General features: G+C 40.8%; 1 protein-coding gene across 2 annotated transcripts; it reads right to left on the bottom strand.

Annotated features, from left to right (window-relative positions):
- Positions 1-55: 55 nt before the first annotated feature.
- lmx1al (LIM homeobox transcription factor 1, alpha-like) lies at positions 56-20834 on the bottom strand. 2 transcript variants are annotated; one of them, XM_050068861.1, is made up of 9 exons: positions 20579-20834; positions 18581-18669; positions 17468-17657; positions 5806-6038; positions 4667-4830; positions 4415-4492; positions 4200-4320; positions 3934-4089; positions 56-1967 (listed from the first exon to the last, which is right to left on the bottom strand). In XM_050068861.1, exons 1-9 carry the CDS (start codon positions 20620-20622, stop codon positions 1810-1812), a joined length of 1233 nt encoding a protein of 410 aa, XP_049924818.1. In that variant the 5' UTR covers positions 20623-20834; the 3' UTR covers positions 56-1809. The 2 variants fall into 2 exon arrangements, with proteins under 2 accessions (XP_049924818.1, XP_049924817.1); XM_050068860.1 differs by lacking the exon at positions 20579-20834 and adding an exon at positions 20482-20535.
- Between the last annotated feature and the right edge of the window lie 387 nt (positions 20835-21221).

Genomic DNA, 21221 nt, shown 5'->3' with positions numbered 1-21221 from the left:
CTGGAATGTATCGCTCCCACACTAACTCTCCTGGCTACTCAGTGACTGAGAAATAGGGAGTCTGGGAAGAAAGGAGAAGGAGGAGGCTGTCCACTTCTAATCAGCGGGACTACTGAGAAAGACAGAGGGAGGATGTTGAGTTATGAGGCCTGTGACCACTAAGCAGAACAGACCTTTTCTGGTTCACTTATTAAAGCTTTGAAGGGTGGAACGGAGGGGGAAAAGATTCCTTTGTTTTCATATCTTTGGTTTACACCAGACGAGTGATCAGCGCATCATCATTTATCATATTTAGGACAATAAGGCAAGTGCACTTTAAAGATGAAACCGCAGATTGTATTTAAGATACGGCAACATTACATTCAAAGCACATCACCTGGCAGTCACTGAACAAAAAAAGTAAGATAGGAACTCGCCTAATACCGCACAAATAAGTTACATTCACAAAAATATCACTGTAAAAATACCATGAGTCCGTGATCAGAGTTGAACATAATGTCATGAAAGAATGTCACAAGCTGTAGCCGATCACTGGCACCTAAATGAAACACCCTAATCCTATTTTATTCTGCACCACATAGTGAGTCTGATCCTGATGCATTCTGCACTTGCTATCCAACATCAGTTTGGAGGCTAGTTCTTTAGACCTACTTTGTGACACATAAATATCATGCTACAGTTTAAATATTTGCTGATTATCACAGAGGAAGGTACAAAATATCTACCTAACAACATCCAATTTGAGATGTTTGAGAAAGAAATTACAGAAATCGACTACAACTACTAATTTGAACACAGTCATACTCACATTTACATTTGAGAGCACATCGTCAGGTGCTCAGAATCCTAAATTTTGGGTATTATCTATTAGTTGTCATTAACTGCACTGCTTCTTAGTGATTACATTATAAAAAAGAAGGGAAAGCTAAAGAAATAACTGCTGATACAACCCTGTTTCCGCATAAGGCTCCTCAAATGACCCTGTAGTGTTGTCTAATGCTAAAAAAATGTGATTTTTTTGGTCCATATTATACCTGTCATGCATTACCAAAAACTAAAAATGTAGTTTGACATTTTACACAGAGTTTCCTCTTCTTTGTAATCTACGTCCTTGAAGTCACTGGGCAAGTTAAACTGTAATCCTATCCTGCACAATATCCTGAGTTATAGCTCAGGTTACATAAACATACACACTAACCTGAGAGCAAAATTGTACTCCAATCCATATACAGTATTGTATACGCTGCAGTCTGTCACATACAATAACTAATCACTAGTCCTGTTAAAAAAAAGTTCTGCCATATACTAATTTAGACCCTTAGCTGCTCGTAAGGCCTGCTAAGACTCCTTAATACATGTAACTTGATTGATGAATTCACTTTCAACAACCAATTATCGTCTGTAAATCATGATATACATATTAATATGTTTGATAAGTGTCTTGTGTTTGTCGTTTTTTTATGTTGGAAAGTGCCATGAAACATATTTCATTGAACATTACATAAATACAACAGGAGAAATTGAGGTCTTTTTTACATATCTTGGACATTTACAGTGTCTGTATTTCCAGCATGTGATTCGTATCAAGGAAAGATGGTGGGAACGTGACGCTAATCTGTTGCAAAGAGATATTATGACTATGCCTGACTTGTGATGATTTTGGCCTGTGTTGAAAGCTCAGAAGTGTGTTTGGGTGTGGGTTGTTTCATGGAGAGTGGTCCCACAGGCATGTTGATGGACAGACTCCATTAGCTGCATCTCTGAGGTGAAAGGTGGGACAGGAGTGGGAAGGGTGAGAGTTTATGAGGGTCAGGAGGTGAAGTAGGAGTTCTGCATGGAGTAGAGGCGGTCAATGGGGTTCCCCACTCGTCCTGGCAGGAGACTGCCGTCCCCTGTTGCCAAGAGGCAGTCTCCAAGGTGACCGAGGCTTCCATCGCTGTCCAGGTCATGGAACACTGTCTCTGAGTCTGCGGTGAAAAAACAGTGAGTGTGCACAGCTGAAGTGGAACGGTCTTTAATGAAAGGACAGAATATGAAAATAAGCATATTTGTTTTTACTAAAGCTAATGGACCTCAAAAACACTTAATGAGTCAGTCACTTTAACTTAAGCATCCTGTAAAATTCACCTAAAACACTGATGCAAGGCATACCCAAAGTAAGTTGAACACTGCTCTTGTTCCATTTTTAGTACATGTACATGCATGGTATCAAAGTCCAAATTCAAAGTAAATAACAATATCACTGAAAATAAATATGTTATTACATGTTATTCTGAGGTTTTGTCCAGAAGCTTTAAAAAAGGAGGGTGAAATACTGTACTGAAAGTGTTAAAATGGGTGAAAAACTAATCAACACAGACAGGAATGTCTATTTAGGAGCTTACTGCACCTCTAGAAAACCTAAATTGAAAGACTTTTTCCCCCTTAAGACAACATAGGAGCCATTTATTTATCATTTCTGTATATTTGTAACAGTCTAGACTTTTTCCTCTGGAGCTCCAAAGTGTCCTGTACTACAAGACCCATAAGCCATAGGGCCAATCGCTAGCTCTTTGATTGGCAAGACCCCTGGAAATGAGAGTGACACACGTTCCCTCAATACAGGCCCTCATGAGCTATCGAGGCCTTAGCAACAGCATTGGAAGCTCCATATTGGCTCAAGTGAGGTGTCAGTGAAAAGGCCAGGAGTTGCTAGGCCCTGTGGAATTATGGATAATATGTGGAGAAATATGGATGTTTGAAACAATGCATCAGCAATTCATCTGTGGATGTAATAACAGGGTTCTCACACATTTTGACTGATGAATTTCCCAAAATTTTCCACAATATTTTACCCCATTTAAATAACTTTAAGTAGTTTAAAAAAGCCTGCACACTTCTCTGACAACAAGCGATTTGAAATAGGGCGCATTTTCAAATGTGGAGAGATATGTACACTTTGTTTCCCCACAGCTAAGTTTGGCTACTATTCTGCTCTGCACCAAAACATCTAAAGTTTTGGAGCAGGGCCTCCATCCAGTGCGGCTAGGATCTGCCTCTTTCTTAAGCCAATCATAATCAAACATGCACTAGTGCTTGCTAATAATACTTGCATGTTAGACATTCCCACCACCACCTAGCTCCATATGCCAATCTGTATCATTTGATACTAGTGATGTTTAAACTGTCGCGCAGTGCAGCACTAGATTTCAAATTAGCAATACAGGAACATATTTCAAGTTAGGTTAGACATGTTTTAGGATTATTATGAGCATATTTTAAACAATAGTTGAACCAATGTACAATCAAAACTTTTCCTAAACATTCCCGTAATTCCAAACTATTTCCAGGCCTAGAAAACAGATATTCTAACTAATTTCTTGACCATATGAACCATGTCATAATGTGTTTGGACTAAATATTTCACTGGATTTAGATTGTCTGGACCACTGGCAGCTGGTGACAACTGTGTAAGATGTGTTTCTGTCTGGATAAAATTGATCAGTGGATTAAAATGATGCTTCATAGGTGAGTAATGGCTGGTTATTTTTTTGTTTTTTTGTCTGACAGAAGCATTTATTGAAGCTGCTGTTGAGGTGAAATGGTCTGCATTAATCAAATAAAACATTTAAACAACAATAAATACAGCAGCTATTTACATATCATAATCATCAAGTAAAACTTCAGGAGGGCCTGCAGACAGGCCGGTGAGTTCTAACAGGTTAGGTTAATCTCAGCCTCTTTTTTTACATCCTCACATCTTCTTACAACTGGAAACCAGTAAAAACATATACTTTCAGCTAATGTAAAATAATGCTGCTCCTTTCTGTCCCCATCTGGCCACCCCTATGAAAAATCCCTAGGTGTGTCACTGCTGTCGTGAAGGTGAGGAAATAATGTCAACATTTTCATTTTGGTTTATTTCAAATTTGCAGCTCTGACCTCCTGTCTTACCATAGGAGTGGAGCTGCTCGCTGTTCAGCTGTGGCGGTGTAAGCCCATGTCGAAAAGGCTCTCCGCCGTAGATGTTGGGGTCTAGAGCAAGTAGCTGCTGACGTGGCAGAGAGGGATATCCCAGGATCCCATCCATGCCATGGGTACTAGAGCCATCTGTGTAGAGATGAGAATCCCTTTAGTCATCCCATATCATAGTTTACTCTTCCATTCCTCTAATCTTTGTTTATTCTTCTTGATCCTGCGTTGGCACTTGGAGCACTTACCCTCACTATCGTCATTGCTCTGGCGGCCCCCTCTACTTGGTCCTCTCCTGGTCCCCCCCAGCTGCTCTTGTTCCTGCTGCTGCTGCTGCTGTTGCTGTTGTCGGCGAGCTATCTTTTTCATCTGAAGCACAAAAACACACAAGGTCTGTATAAATTTTCTCCGTGTGTTAATCTGTAAGACATATTATGTTCTCAGGAAATGTATAAAATCTGACCTTGGCTCTTTGGTTTTGGAACCACACCTGCACAACACGCACTGTCAGCCCAGTCTCAGCAGCCAGTGTCTCTCTCACCTACAAATTAGAGTTTTCAATTGTTTTTAAATTACAAACTTTACATCATTAAACACAGCTTCAGATTAATTGCTATCCAGACTGACAAAGATGCCCATTAACAATAGAGTTTTCAACGCAAGGGAGTATTCTCAGGCGCACATGTCCATTGATAAAACAAGCTGGTGCACCCACCTTGCGACAAGGCTTAGCCGACACTTCAAAGGAGGCCTTGAAAGCACGGCGCTGCTGTGTGGTCAAGATGGTGCGCGGTCGTTTTGAGCGCTTGTGCTCCTTGCCTTCATCGCCACCTTTCCCTCCACCAGAGCCTCCTCCACCTTCCTCATCCTCACTTTTCACTGAGCAAGGTAAGCAGACAAGAAAACAGTCAGAAGAGCCCGTAGGAGAATTTTCATACTTCCTTCAATGAAAAATAAATTTTTAATGCTAAAGTGACTGCAAGCAAAAGCCTGAGTCTTTCTTAAACCGGTCCCTAATTCTGTAGATAGTGAGCCCCTGCAGAATAAAACTGTTTCTACAGTGTGCAGTGCCAAATTGCACTGCAGTGCTGAAGGCTCCACTTCATGTACTGTAAGAAAAATTCCCAGACTGCATTGCAAATTCCAGTGAGCACCTTTGAAGACTATTCTCGCTGATCAGAAGTCAATACACTTTTGCTGCTACACTTTTCAAACAGAAATAAAATCTTCTGAAAATGAAGGGTAACATAGCAAACTATTTTAAGATGGAGGTATTAATACTGCTTCATGTCTAAAACTGTACAAGTTTTTCAAGATCTGTTGTCATGACGATGTGCTGATGATCCAAGAAGTTGTGTGCACATTACTGGCACTGTATGTCAGTAACGTACATGAATATCTAGTTCACTCTATATGTATCTACTACTTGAACAAGGGAACAGTTTAAGACCCTTAAAGGGACAGTTCACCCCAAAATCAGAAATACATATTTTCCCTCATACCAGTAGTGCTTTTTAAATCTAAATTGTTTTGGTGTGAGTTGCTGAGTGTTGGAGATATCGACGGTAGAGATGTCTGCCTGTCTCTACGGCTGATACTCCAACACTCAGCAACTCACACCAAAACAATCTAATTGATAAATAGTGCTACAGGTGAGAGGAAAAATATGTATTCTTGATTTGGGGGTGAACTGTCCCTTTAAACCCCCATTTGTCCTTTAGGAGCTGCCCACTGCAGCAGTCCAATGTGACTGAGATAACTAAAAAAGTATGTTGTATGCATGCATGTAAAGGTAAGAGAAATTTGATTTAAATCTGGTTCAAGCAAAGCAGCCCTGCAACGAACCAACATTACCCGATTCAGTCGGTGTGGGGCTAATAGCAGCCAGCATTTCCCTCTCCTTCTCATAGTCCATGCGGCAGAGCAGCTGGCCTTCTTTCAGCACAAACTCATCACCTCTTTGCAGCCGGCGTTCACACTCACAGCAGGTGAAGCAGCCGAGGTGGTACACCTGGCCCAGCACGCGCATTATCAGCTCCGAACGTCCAATCACCTGCAGGCAGGCGCTGCACTTTCTTACAAACAGCCTGGAGGTGCACAGAAAGACACACACAGGAAGGATACTTACATAAACTGTAAAACATGGCATTATGGGAGTCAAGGAGTGCAGAAAAAGAAAGGTGAGGTAATTAAACATGGAGGCACGGAGAATGAGCTCTAACACATTTACCCTCAGCTCAAAAGGGAGATTAGCATAGTCTCTTAATTAAAGGTCGTATAAACATTACCCAATTCACAGAGCAACAAGGTAAACATCTGCTCGGAGGAATAACAGTAGTCTGCATTTTTAAGATTGTCCTTTCTCCCTAAATACAGCAGGTGGCAGTAGTTAGCTTGTGATAAGAGCTGCCTGTTGAGAGTATTTTCCTTTTAAATCCTTAAACGTGGAGATCAGTTTGACGGGGTAAACTCCAGTCTATCCATATCCCACCCACAATCTTAAAGTACTTATTTACCCTATGAATAAAGCTTAATACAGAGTCTTTCTCAGGTCCATTGCTTTTTCCCCATGACCACTTTCCTCCCTTTGTCCCTCCATCTCTCCCCCTGTGAGATATTATAACCCTGCAATTTCTCTCCTGCCTCACCGTCTCTCCACATCCCTATCTCCATTCACAGGGCCTAAGTCTCTGCCATTAAATTCCTCTCAAATCCCTGCTCTCGCACTTGGTTTCCTCCCCCCTCCCTCCCCAGTATTTTCTGCCAGCATTCCCAGTTCTCCCTCACGCCCTCCCAGCCTGCCTCCCCAGTTCACTGAAACTAATAAAGACAGGATTAATTAGATTGTTGTTTAAACAGTGCGATGGCCAGACAGACGCTGTAAACTCATAACCAGGGATTGGGGATAGCATGGGGTTAATCTCTCTCCTCTCACTTATGCACACTAAAACACACTTACACACACAAACATAGGCACTCACACACATACACACATGCATGCGCACACACGCACAGGCATGCACACAGACATTTGCACGCACCCACTGAGTATCAGTATACCTAGTCTGACATTGACCAGTTACACACGTTCACCATACCATCAACCATCATCATGCTGCCAGTGCAACCTGTAACCAGCAAATATTATGCTTGATCACCAGAATATGTCTTCAACAGGAAGAGTTACCAAGTACTCAGACTGTAGGTGTAGGAAAGAGAAAGGTCAGCTGATGCAGAAATAGCACCAAGCACAAAACCTGGACAAGAGGGAAGGGAGGATGAGCGGGGAGGGAACGGGGGGGAGGAAGGGATGAAGGCAGAAGTGTTGACGCTCCCTGACTGAGTGATAGGAAGGTGTTGCTGCCCAAATCTGGAGTGTAAAGAAGGAGCCAGGTCTGCACATTAGAGCTCCTAATCTGTGATTCTGTCCCAAACGCAGCTGCCACGGCTAATCTTTCTCAATCCATCTGCCAAACACTCCCCAAATTCCCCAAATGACAGTGTCGCTAACTTAACATCATAACGCAAACACGAGTGTCCCAGCCCTGCACAGCTCGACTGTGACAGGACCTTGTGTTTAACTAAAGGTTGCTATTTCCTTCTAGAAACAGTGCGTCACATTTTAAAGAGATGCTTCTTCTGTGAAATATCTGCAGCAACCTGGTTAATCCTAATATCTGGCGTCTAACACATTATTCCACAAAGGAGAGCAACCACCTCCCTCGCTCCCCGTCCAAACACACACTCCAACACCTTAAATGCTTCCTTTCACTGTGAACTAAACACAACAGAGCAGAATTGTCACAGGATTGCTTGACATAAGACCGATGATGTTGGTGGTTAAGTCCCACACTCCCTAATCGGGGTGTACACAGCACGGCAGGAATTTACTCAACATGGCAAATGAAGGCAACTTGGGGCAACTGCCACAGAGGGGGGTCTGTAAGTAGATCAGTCTAATCCCTCTAATAGAAGTATCATTCACACTGGCCCTGACCAGGGTGTAGCTTCCAGTGAATCACTATGGACCTGATATTTAAAGAGCAGACACATGAATTAGGTATATCTAGGCTCCTCACCACATTTTATACACAATCAGTTTTCATGCTTTGGGTGGAATTATATCTAGGTGTGTCTGAATAGGTTTTTTATTTGCACATTGTCCATAAAAAACCTTCTTTTTATTTTATTAAAATAGATCATCTCTTTTGCTTTTACAGTTTCTGCTATATCTTTTTCTTCACACAAGGTCCAAGGTTCACAAGGTTCATCAATATTATATCTATTCTTTGGACAAAGATACAATGTTGTAATGTCGGATTTTATTCGTAGCATTTATAGTATGGTTTTGTTGTGTGGTTAAATGTTATGTATTTTTGTATTAATGTATATTTAGCAAACATCCTCAAATGCAAGACAAATGTCAGATATTTTTTCTGATAATAAAGTGAAATCAAATCAAATCATAAATTTGCTGATATCACAAACTCTGCCATATGATTTTGAGTCGATTCAATAGGGCCTGAGACAAATCAGTAAAATCCTGATTGTCTTTTTCTTGGCTGATTATCACTCTAAAAATGATTCATGGGTTAGTGGATAATGCTTAAAATAAAGAAGCTCTTCAGCATGAAAAATAATGAAAAATTACGTTTGCTCCATTGACCTGTTTTAGTCAATTAACAGCTTATTTTAAGAACTGGTCAAAATCCAAAACATTTTTGACATTTTTAAGTGGAATGAAATTAAAATAAATAGGTTGGAATATCTTACATAAAATAGTTTGACCACTAAATATCAACACAACTTTTGAATAGATATTAAGTTTTTCAAGGTCTAACCCCCTAACCCTAACCCCCTAACCCTAGGCAAATCATGTTGGTTGTCCAAATCTAATTGAGTTTGAAGGACTGACTCAATAATGCCAGAGTTGGAACTACTTAAAAAGATGCATGTAAATTGTTAGGTTAATTTGTTTGAGTTAAACCAGTGGATTGTTTTTTTAGAGCGTACCATTGTCTGCCTGGCGCTAGGCCGCTAGCACTGATTGAATGTTTAGAAAGGAGGTGCACTTAACCAGACATTGCGACTCAGACATGCATGGAAATTTAAAAATAAAGGCGTATCTTAAACATGACAATATGAATCGATGTTTTCACTTTGCATCAATGATACTAGATTACTGATCCTTGAATCAGTATATTGATCCGGATTAATGTATCATTACACCACCAACAAAAAAGAGTTTCAGACAATCCAGTTTTCTAATGTCCCCTATAAATTACACATGTATGTTACTGAACTGCTTTCTTAATTTTGCTGTGGCAACATAATTGCTGTCTGGATTATGTTCAGAGACAGTGTTCAGGTGATGACGCACTACATTCATGTACTGCGTTAGCTTTGGAAGGGGGTGGCTGGAGGATGGTGGGTGTACAAAGTGCAGGACCTTGACATCATAACTTGAGGATTGCGTTCAAAATCTTACGCAAGGTTTAGGCAACAAATGCACTTTGATTATGGTTAGGGAGATATTGTTATTTTGGTAAATGTTAATAAAAATTAATAATGCTGTAGTAACCACAAACGAATACTGTATTGCAAGATTGCCTGTTTTAGCAAAAAACAACTGAATTACATTGTCAGTGATGTTGCTGATATGTTCATTATCAACATTTGACGATTTGCCAGGTATATTAATTAACAACAACTCCTAATTATGCTAATAGAAAACGCAATTTGCTAAGCATTACATTTCCCTCCAAATTTATTTGCTGTTTCAAATTAGTTGTATATAAACATAATTTCCAGGAGACAGGGTTGTGAGTTTTGGTTAAGGGACCACAATAAAAACCAGATTTTGAATATTACTAATATTGCAGGACTATCTTTGCTCGCATCAGGAATCAGTGGAAAACAATAAATATTTGCACAACACTGACTATAATATAGTGAGGGTTTTATTTTCTTGCATTTCAATTTCCACTATCAAAAAAGTGGAAATGAAAGTTAGAATTTAAACAGCTGAGGTGTAGAGTTAAGACCAGCTGTGAACAAATCTATCAGAAAAGATATTTGGAGGAGGACTTTGCTTTGGATTTAGAGGGGCTTTCCTTTAATGAAGAGATGTGTGTAATATTCATGATATGCACAGAATTACAAAGAAGAGAAGTGTAAGTGCAGACAGAACACTGTCTGCTTATGAGCTTGCGATGTACAAAAACCTCAGGAACTTTGGCTGCAGGCACCTTTATGTTCAGTGCCACGGATTTCTGAGGGGTTAGGGGGGCACAACTAATTACAAGCTCACTGATTATGAGATCAAACGCAGAGAGGCAGAAAAAGGTGATGTGCTGTGAGTATTGGTTGGTTATAATCAGCCCTTTCCTTCTCGCTTTATTGTAGATCCTAGGCATACAAACAGAATAACAGAATCTTCATCATCTCCCTAAGCTGTGTCATGTGGCATTGTTTTGCCTTTGAGCTCTGACAAGCACGACATTGTGTGGACCGCAGCACAATCATTCCATAAATATGTATGTGTCTTAGAGCGATTACAGTTGTTGTTCTTGCTTTCATAATTGATGAATATTTATACAGGTACCGGTTTGCTTATACTAACTCCAGGTTTGGAGTGCCTCATATTGCACTAGGTTTGGATCAGCTGTGTGTGTGCGAGCCCAGAAGAACCTAACTTTGACAGATTAGGGCTTCACTGGGAAGCTCACCAAAGATCTGTCGCTGTCACTCATTTTGATTCCTAACCTGTAGTTTAAGATGCATTTCTGTTTCTAAACAAGGTATTCATGTACTAGCTTGTGATTCCCGCAAACGTGATGCGCTCAGAATGACCATGTGTGTCACACAAATGGCTGTTTGCGCATTCCCCTGAAAACGAAGGTGCATTCAAGGATCCGTGAGATGGATGCAAAAAGAACAAATGATATGCAACAATCTTACTTTTAAGTTGTATTCTGTTTAGTATCCATTTCTTAGACGTGTGCGTGAGGATGTGCGTGCGTGCATGTGTGTGCGTGTGGATGTGTGTGTGCGCACTTTCGGCGGATATTGCTCTGTGAAGCAAAATGGCTCAGAGCCAGGGTTCAGTAATCACATCATCTCCTTTTATTAAATCTCCCTGCACTGCTTCTGTGTTATTAAAATCTCCCAGCATTCCCCACGATACTCGCTACCCCTGCCGCCGCCGCTCACTCACACTCACACTCACTCACTCACAAAAATACACACATATATATAAATATATATATACTACAGTACAGTCACACACTTGCGCGCACACACACACACACACACACACACACACACACACACACACACACACGTGGGCATCCATACGGTCACATGCACACGTAAACACAAATATGCACAGTTTGTGTAAACACAGATAAGGTGCCTGGGTACAAACATCAATAAAACACTGACAGATGCTGTCATTTGTGGACCGTATCCATCCATGCATGGATAAAGTAACATCATAAGCAGTCCTCTTGCTCAACAAACGCTCTCCACACTGTGTTAAAGCTCTGTAATAGTTGTGGCAATGAGGGGCCTGCAGTGCAGTGTATGGAATACATCTTTAGAGACATTTGGGCACAAACTCTCCGCCAATCTCACAGTTATACAGTTACATGTCATGACTCTCGCTGTAAATCGTTCACAGTGGTAATAAGACCAGCTCTACATGAGAGCACCACTGACGCCTGTAATATTCAACACCTAATGTAATGTACCTGTGTGAAGTAACAACAAAAAACCTGCATGACGTGCATGGTCTGCATGATATGTGTCTCTGGGTGTGTGTGTGCCATCTACACCTGATGCTACCGAGAATGAACGCTATGTGTGAGGATGTGTGTTTGTGCGCGCGAGTGAGTGGGCGTGTGTGTGTGTGTGTTAGTTTAGATAAAACAGTTAATCCCCAGGCCACCAGAACGCAATATCCTGTCTGCCCGTTTCTCATTTCCTGTCTGTCTCTGGCGGAGTGGGAAGCAGCGGGGAGGGGGGCGGCGGGGGACAGCGGGACCCGTTGCCCCAGAAACAGGAGATGCAGCCGGTCGATTTGAGAAAAAGTCTACGCCGATCTCCCTATCTCTCCCTCTCTGGTGCGACCCCCTATTCTCTCTCTCTTTTCTCCTCTCCCTCTCTGCTTTTATTATCTCAGATTTAATAAAGCCAAGGCGAGCAGCTTGTTCTGCCATGAAACATTTATTAGCTGTCTGTTATAAAATTGTTGTGGGGGAGGAAAGATGATGGGGTCTCATCTCACATTATGCAAAAACAGTGGCAATATCACCCCCCCTCCTCACGCGCGTACACATGCACCCAGACAAAAATCGGCGGCCACGTCCCTTCCCAAAAATCCCAGCCACCTCGTCTTTGCCTCCTTTATCCCATTCCGAACCATTTCCCCATCATCGAGATTTCTCCCTGATGTTCTTTAATTTATACCATAAAATCTGACGGTTCCTCAACAACATCAAAACACAAAAACTCCCCCATCCTCACTTTCTGTTCCTCTGGCACATCTCCAACCGTCATCTGTTGAGCTGCAGGTTTAGCCTGTGTAAGGCTCCTGGATAAGGGAGAAGTGTTTGAACGTTTCAGAACCACATGCATGTATTATGTGTAGCCTCTCACTGGGATTTATATATACAGTACAGTCCTGTCAGTCAGTGCAGCCGTGATTCACCTAAACCAATGTGGAACCACAAACTTTACTTTCACTTGCAGGAAAAAAACAAATATTTTCTCACTTTCCTCTAATGATTTCGCGCAATGCAGATTTCGTTTTCCCTTGCCCCTGGTTTTGAGAATTTCTACCTCCACCCTAATACAACCATGATATTTAAACATAATTGCATGTACTTTTAAATGTTACTTCAATGCTGTAAGCACCACAAACAAATTTTCTTTCACTTCCTGTCTAATTTTGGAGGCAAATGTCTCAAATTCTGAAAAAGAAAAACCAAACCTATCGGCGTGGTTTGATACCACTACAATAAGTTGTTGAACAGACCTTTTAAAACAACGATGATTCCCATATTTAGACTTAATATATTAAAGTAAATCATAGATATAGCATTGACGTATCAACCAGACTTGGAGGTGCTATAGCTGATGGGCATAAATGCTTGTTGTCCCTCTGACGTATCATTGCATAATTCTCCCTAATAGTATTTCCCTGCAGCCCGGTGTCAGGCCTGTCATCGAAGGACAGCCACAGAATGCTGGGTAATTAGCACTGTACCCAATCAGCCTCCCCGCCGCCTCCTCCCGTCCCCCGTCCCGAGACACAAAGAGGCGCTGAGGGAGGGGAGGCGATTAAGAGAAAACAAGGGATAAACGGGGAGATAAACTGTTTGGTGTCATCGCTGCCATCAATCTCAACGAGAAGGAAATGAGGTTTGGAATAGAGAAATATTATTACAAAGCAGACAGTGATGAACGAGGCAACGGATAGAGAGACAGGGAGAGAAACAGTGGCTGGGGGTGGAGGTGGAGCGGTACGAAGGGGGAGAAGATGCAGTTTTCTATCTTTGGATTTAGAGCAGCGAGATTCAGAAGTTCACTCACACGAATGCGCCGTAACTTGAGAGGATACTCCGTCAGGCTGTCAGTGTTGGACTCTCATACAGCTACCTGGTCAGCAGAGGGAAATTCCATAACTGTGGTGGTGGGGTCTCCCTCTCTCTGCCTGCAAAGGCAGGGTTTGTAGACCTAGATGTAGTCCCAGTGGCCTCCACCCCACAGAGTGAGGTATTAAACCCAAGGTTTAAGTGAATATCCACCCTGGTGACCTGTTTTTCACAGGGCTGAAGCTGCCTTTATGGGGCTTACAAGGGAGCTTGCGGGCTCCGCACAGCCAGACTACCCTCCATTCTGTCTGGGCTCAGCACTATTGACCAGGGAACACTGGCCTTATACTGCTCCGTTTGGCAAGGAACCATAATGTCGAGCTGGTGTGTAGGAGACAATGACTGTGTGTATAGGATGCTGATGATGGTTTTCATACTTGTCAGGATATTTAATCACTCTGTAACTTTTATTTAAAATAAATATGCTCTTAAACTGAATTAATATACAATTAGAGACCACATTTCTACCACGGCTCATTTAGATCTTGAGAAATATGTTCCTGTTTCTGATGTCGTCAGTGTTTTCCATCCAAATCTTTATTATTCTGCCCATCTTGCTGGTAAAAAAAAGATGCATTGCACCAGTTCATATTAAAAAAACATCCTGATGGGAATTTAAAGTGTGGAGGGAAGCCTTGCCACAAAATTATTCTAAAGCCGCGTGCTGAACATCTGGTCCATAACAGGATGGAGTTCCAGAGAATTTCTTGAGGTTTTCAAAACAAAAATAAACCCACAAGAAAAATCCACAAGATGCACTTGAGTTTATTGTGTCTAAATCCCCTCATTTCCATAACAGATTGAGACCAGGGAATCTCGAAACTGAAGGCATACCTCCTGTTTTATTGCATCGATAATGAGCGGCAGTGGGGTGAGAGCTCGTTCATTACGAGAAGTTTCAGGCACTGAACTTGAATGTGACTCATGACTGAACCCATATTCTTAGTAGTTTTATATAGCTATACCTGAATATTTGGATTAGGATTATGTCTAGTGTTATGCTGAGGCCTGACACTGAGCATCACAGTGATCACTTTAGAATAATTTTCAAGCAAAATATCCTTCAAAAACATTAAACATGCAAATGTTGAATAAACTTTTGCCTGGAAGGCAGTTTAGCCCAGATGAATCAGGGCGGGGGATGGGTCATGTTTCAAAATTAGATTTGTCTTCTCATTTGAATTGATAGGCATCTACATGCATTTATTTTTCCCCCCTTACCAGAATAGATTCATTATGAGAAAAATCAGATATCGCCCCCAAAACACATCTTGTATTTACGCCCATTTGACCATTTTCTTTTATAGAAACAAGAGGAACACTGCTGCACAGGGTGACTTTTAGCTTATGCCGATGCAGTCAGTGCCTGTCAGTGTGTGTGTGCAGGGTGATGTAATCAAAGCAGAGGATAAATTAAAAAAAATATTTGGACAAGGCAGAGATACTGCATGAGGGTGAGATGGAAAGTAGCCAAGTACGAGCAAGAAAGTTGCCCATGCATGTGTAAATTTCACTCACATATTCCTCAAAAGTACCTGACAATGAGTGTGTGAGGACGTCAGGCGGTTGCTTCTGTCAACCAGCTGGAACTAAAATGGAGCCAAGCTACAAGCAAGGGTTAAAAGAAAAGACGCTTAATAATTGTACGAATTCCCCTAAAATTTTTATGCACGTTCCAAATTCTTGGACATCTATTATATCTGTTACAATGCACACACCTGCTCTGGATGGGGGGGTTCAGGGGGGACTAGTGTAAGGCGCTGATGGACAGACTGCAGGGAAAACAAGGAGACATTGTTGCTGATCCGCTGAAGGTCACAGGCAACTGTGTGCCAAGTCTGGCACCGACTCACACACAACAAGGCAGCCATCCATATGCAATGTATAGGGGACTAAATCAACACCATAGTGAATGAGCTGCTGACTATTAATTTGGATCCACAATTACAGTCATTACACGCGGGGAGCAAATACGCTTTTTCATTCCATCACTGAAAATGAACCCAGTGCTTCGTTTATGATAAGCTATTGCCTCCATGTCTCCCACTCATTTTTCCAGATAAACGTCACACAATGGGACTTTCATCAGCCAGTTCCTCTCTCTCTCTGTCTCTCTCCTTCACCGTCTTGCACTCTCTCCTCCAGATGTCAGGTACAGTGGGAGAGTCTGTGCTGCTGGATGCCGTCTGACACTTTTCAAAACAATGATAACAAGCTGCAGGCTCGTCCTTCAACTGTCTACCCCTGGAGCTCCCATCGCAGGCACACCCACTGACCGCGGCACACACTAAACAACCACAACAAAAAGCACACACACACATGGTACAGTATGGCCTTAAACGTTAAATCATCTAACAAATAACAGGTCATTTTACAATTTGCAAAACAAGTGTTAACTGTGTTTTATGTTGCAGTATGTCCAGACAGCACACTGCATCACTGTGGAGCATGAAGGCGACTCATGACATAAATACTATCCAAATCCATATTTATAATAACTCTACAAGCACACAAACAGATATGCTACAGTCAGCTACAAATAAATTACATTAAAAAATTACTATAATTCCTCGCAAGGGGAAAAGCGGCTGTTGTTGCTGTTGTTAAGCGTGGTCCCCTATTACCTCAATTCACCGACAATTATCTATATTTTTGGATTCTTTGTTCACTGCAGAGGCATGCCGGTAAAACTAAGTTTCCTACACGAATTCCATATAACATGGGGTGAGTAATTGATGGACAAATGATCACGTTGTGAGTGACATCTCCCTTTAATTGTCCCTTAAATCCCCTTAAATGGCCTCACAGGTGGATGACACATTTTGACACAATGTCAGTCATATATTCTATATATCAGTGTGTTGCATAATTAATTTTATACTTATACACTTATACTAAGGCAGATTTTCACATTTCTAAAATCTGCATCGACTCAATTTTCAGCCTCACACACAGCCGTCTTGTTTTTTAAGATGTTCTTGTGGGGTTGAAATGAATTTATAAAAAAAAACTCAAACACACAAAAAGTACATTTTGTTATATAGCTAGGGGTGTATTGTCATCTATTAAAATGTTCCCAAAGTTCCACTAAACATACCTCATTAGAACACTCATATTGCCAGGGCTACTTTATAATTTCCAGCAAGACGTCTGTCTAACATGGGAGATGCTTTAATATTTTTTTGTGAAATTAATGTTTTTTTAATCAGACTTGTGCAACATTACAACTGGCTCATGTTTATAACACTGCAAATACCTCACTGATACCTAAATTAATTTGCTCGGTAACTGTCCAATGATGCTTACTTGTTTGGTAAAAGTCTGCTGATGAATTTTTAACACATTTATGCTTTTTCCGGATAAGTAAACAAGTTTTTTGACAAGGTTATTCATTCGTTAATCTCCCAGCAAGCTGAAAACAAAAGTCACACTGCTTTTCCGACCCCTAACACCTTCTTCATCACCATTTTTTTAATTTTACAAAGTTTAACTGGACCGATTGCATTACTAGCACAAGCTAACCGCATTAGCATGTAGCCTTGTAAATGGTCAAAATTGCTAAAACTCTGCCAGCTATTTAAATAGAGAACTTATTTCTTTGCAGATGAAGAGTTTACAAGCCTGAAAATATCGATATTAATATTTAGCTGGCAAACAATGATGCATCTTCAAAATGAAAGACCTCTGGAAAACAACCTTGCTTCAGCTCCATGATGATACCATGCATTTTTGATTAGTAGGAAGTTTTGCCATCAGAGTTTTCAGACATCTTCCTCCACCGCTGCCCGTCTCTCCAACACAACCAAAGGAGCAACAACAAACAGTGAACCCTACCTCAGTGTGTGCGTGTGTGCTCTTACTTCTCATAGTCGTGCTTGCAGTACAGCAGGCGGTCCCTGCAGTAACAGGTCCCGGTGAGCGCGCTCAAACACACGGCGCACTTGACGCAGGTCTCGTGCCAGGAGCGCTCGTTCACGCGCAGCAGGAAGCGGTCGGCGATGGGAGACTCGCAGCCGGCGCAAACCTCTCCCCCTCCCCTGTACTCCGGACCTGGAGGGAGCATGTATCAGTGCGTGGACAGAGAGACAGAGGCAGGGCCGAATATTTAACATGGCTGGGGATATGAGTCCAAGTGTCCCCAATGTCAACCACACCACATGAGAGATGTTGACGCCCTCTAAAAGATGTAAAACAATGCAAAAGCATGAGCCTGGTATACGGATATTTTTTCAATAATACCACATCAATACACATATGTATTTTAGGCTACATAATTTGGCACAGAACAGCTGCTGCGCCCTCCAACACTATTACCAGAGCCGTCCACCCTGTGCCATATCCAATGGGCAAAACTTTATAGACACCCCGCTTTTTGATTACACAAACACAACTCTCTGGATTAAAAAAAATCCCTAGAGCACTAATTTAATTTATTCCCAAATAAACTTTTTTTTTCTAACAGCTGTTTATTGCATCCTTAAAATCATGATGTTGATTTTCATTCCTATTGGACCTGAAAAATAATCTATGTGACACTAGCTGCTGTAGTAACATTACGTTGTGTAGGCCTATATATAAAATTATAGTCAACGTAGGAAAAGCAACTTTTGTTTTTTGGCTCTTTTTTTTTTTTACCACAGTAGTGTCCCTTTAATATTCACATCATATATTCACCCTAATCATGAATTCATAAAAGTATTCCTATTGATTTTATCATGCTGGATGCACACTCTCTCTTCCAATTTCGGCCTACACATGCACAATATTCCTGTGGGAATTTATATTGTGCCCATACTCGAGTGAAGTTTATCATAATGATAGTCTATGTTGTGGCATCTCTTCCTTGTGTTAAATAATATACAGAAATAATAATCACCAATTATATCCTGATAATACTGGTGATGATATTTACTGTTTCCCAGCGAGTTTATTTCGTTTGGGCCTCATGCAACACATTGCCAGTCAACACTCACCAAAAGGCGTTGAGGATGGAGGCTGCTGCAGACAGGACTGCGGGCTCTCCTCTGTTTTCATCCCTTCTCTCCTTCCCTCAGTGTGATCGCTGCAGAAAGATAAAAACAATGCACAATTTCTGTCTAAAATATCAGCAGAACCACTGCACTGAATTTATTTCAAAATAAGGGAAATTTTGAGACAAAATGCAGGCCGATGCACGCAGATTAAGCAAAGCAGCATCTTAGAAAATAAGGTATTTTTAAGGCGATATTTTTAAGTTACTATAATATAGATTTTAAATGGACTTGAACACACACACACACACACACACACACACACACACACACACACACACACACACACACGCACACGCACACGCACACAAATTAAATTGAGAAATTAGAATGATAAAAAAAATAGAAAACTAAAAAGTGATATATCTGATAATTTAATTAAAATAAAAGAAATTACATGCAAGCATCAAAGTGTAGCTTTTTTGCAAGCTAAAATTTTGGTTACACTTCAGGCCCCTAAATATATGCATCTGATATTTTAAAAACGAATGTCAGCTTTTAGATATCACTCTGCACAATTAGCAGAAATCTAACAAAACATATACAAATAGGGTACAGTTATGAAAATACCAAAAAGTACATTCTTACATATATCTTACATTTCCTTTTAAATATTCCCAGAACATTTTTGTTCAGATTATTTTGAAAATATGCATGTTTTAAAATTGTCCCCTAAAAATCCAAATGTAATTATATAGTTTCAGGTTTTTATTATAATTAATACAACTGTTTTTATTAATGTGTCATAATGGAGTCTTGCAGAAGGAGCGTTAAAATAGGCTGACGGGTTTTTGTATCCTGCAAAATTCTCTTTAAAAGTCAATTAATGCAGAGAAAAATAAGTTGGCTGAGGAAACATAGACAAAAAAATCTTTGTAATATATCAGCAGGCACTTTAATATTGTTTGCTGTGGCCTTTAATATCAGACTGATATTTTTTATCATAGACTCGCTATCAAAAGGTCTGTCATAATATTTAAAGTCTATGTCTCAATTGGATATTAAATTATGTTTGGATTTTTTTGTTGTAATATTTTAAAGAATCCATTTTTAAATAATAAGATTAATTTTGGGCGGCTTACCCTGTAAAATCCTAAACACAGAACAGGCTATTGAATTTCGGTTAATTGCTGCATTGGCACAGAAAATGAAGTAATGAAATAAAACAAATGAATTATGTAAATACGGCTAATCTGATTTGATGTTTTGCCTAATTGTGGCTTGAATACATTACTGACATATTTGTGTGTAATGCATGGATAATTACATGTTGAGACAAACAGCCTGACACTCTGATAATGATCACCGGAATAAAAATGTTTGGAAAAAAGATTTGCTGCAGGTCACCTAGAGCCAGAATTAAAGGAAATATAATTGTGGTGTCAGATGAGGATCAATAAATTGCTGTATAAAGTTGGCGCACTGTGAAATTTGGCATCCAAAGGACAAGCTTTTCTCGGTTTGAAGGTTTTTGTGCTCAGGAATTAATGTTAAAACAAGCAGATAAAATATATTTGTTGTGATGGGTTAGTTTTAAAAGCTAATGAAATATCCAGGACTATCCTCGTGCTATGAAAAGTCAAAAGTTTGGTTGTTATGGTCCATCAATTAGCTGTGATTACTCATAAAACAGTTGTAAACTAATGTGATAATGAAATATCATCCACGATAAGCATCAGAGCAACCTCCAACTGAAACCCAATCTGTTATGAAATCGCTTCTCCTCTATTTGCTTGGATAAACAGCCCAAATCAAAGATCATGAATTATCACACAGCAGGTCACTGTGACTTTTTTGTGCCTGAGCATTTAAAAAAACGCCAAATATATATATGTTAGACTTACACGCACGCGCTGCTGCAGGAACAAGAGACACATATCAGCTCAAGCGACAACATTATTTGGAAACTGACAACCTGTTCCTTGAGTTACGGAGTCCTACCTTGAGGTGAAACACACTCCTCCTGAAATCTCGGTTGGCAACATTAAAAACCTGGAGAAACTTTCGGCTAGCAAACGAACACACGCGCTCACAGATTGTTCACCTGTATCTCACAGCCCGGCGCGCATGTTGCCTACGGTAAAAATCCAAATACCATGATGACCCGAAACTATTGTCTATTGTCTCTCTCCGTTTTCTCCGCCAGCCGTGTGTGCGCTCCGACTTGTTTTGTGCGTAAAAAGGCGCAGAGGGAGGAGATGGACGGACAGGGGAGGGAGGGAGAAGGTGCGGAAGATGATGAGGGGAAGATGAGAGATGATGCAGCCTATTGATAACTCAGATGGGGATGATCCTTTGCGTTTGTGTTCAAGGTTAGACGGTGACTTTAAAGGGCGCAGTTGAAATGTGGAGAGACTCGCGGTGAGGCGTTTATCTCCCTCCACATGGGGAACGGCGATCTGTTATGACGCTTATACTTGACTACTTGCTCAAAACCGCCTCATTCTGTTGAAATATCATCAAAGGGACAAAGGCAAATGAGAGCAGTTACAGTCAACCATATCTCCATGTAGCCCCCACAACATTTTGCTTCACTTTCTGTGGCATTAGATTCTAAACTGAAACAGCTCCATGGATGAAAATG

This window comes from Epinephelus moara, chromosome 18 (genome assembly GCF_006386435.1).
Source record: "Epinephelus moara isolate mb chromosome 18, YSFRI_EMoa_1.0, whole genome shotgun sequence".
NCBI classification, from domain to species: domain Eukaryota; kingdom Metazoa; phylum Chordata; class Actinopteri; order Perciformes; family Serranidae; genus Epinephelus; species Epinephelus moara.
This window is presented reverse-complemented; position numbering and strand designations above follow the sequence as displayed.

What these genes read in the sequence shown, in the direction of transcription:
- lmx1al (XM_050068860.1), bottom strand. Translation starts at nt 20,534, where the DNA reads ATGTTGTCGCTTGAGCTGATATGTGTCTCTTGTTCCTGCAGCAGCGCG. An exon ending in TCCATCCTCAACGCCTTTTG is followed by an intron (nt 17,658 to 18,580) that starts GTGAGTGTTGAC and finishes TGCTCCCTCCAG; the next exon opens with GTCCGGAGTACAGGGGAGGG. An exon ending in GAGCAATGACGATAGTGAGG is followed by an intron (nt 4,090 to 4,199) that starts GTAAGTGCTCCA and finishes ATCTCTACACAG; the next exon opens with ATGGCTCTAGTACCCATGGC.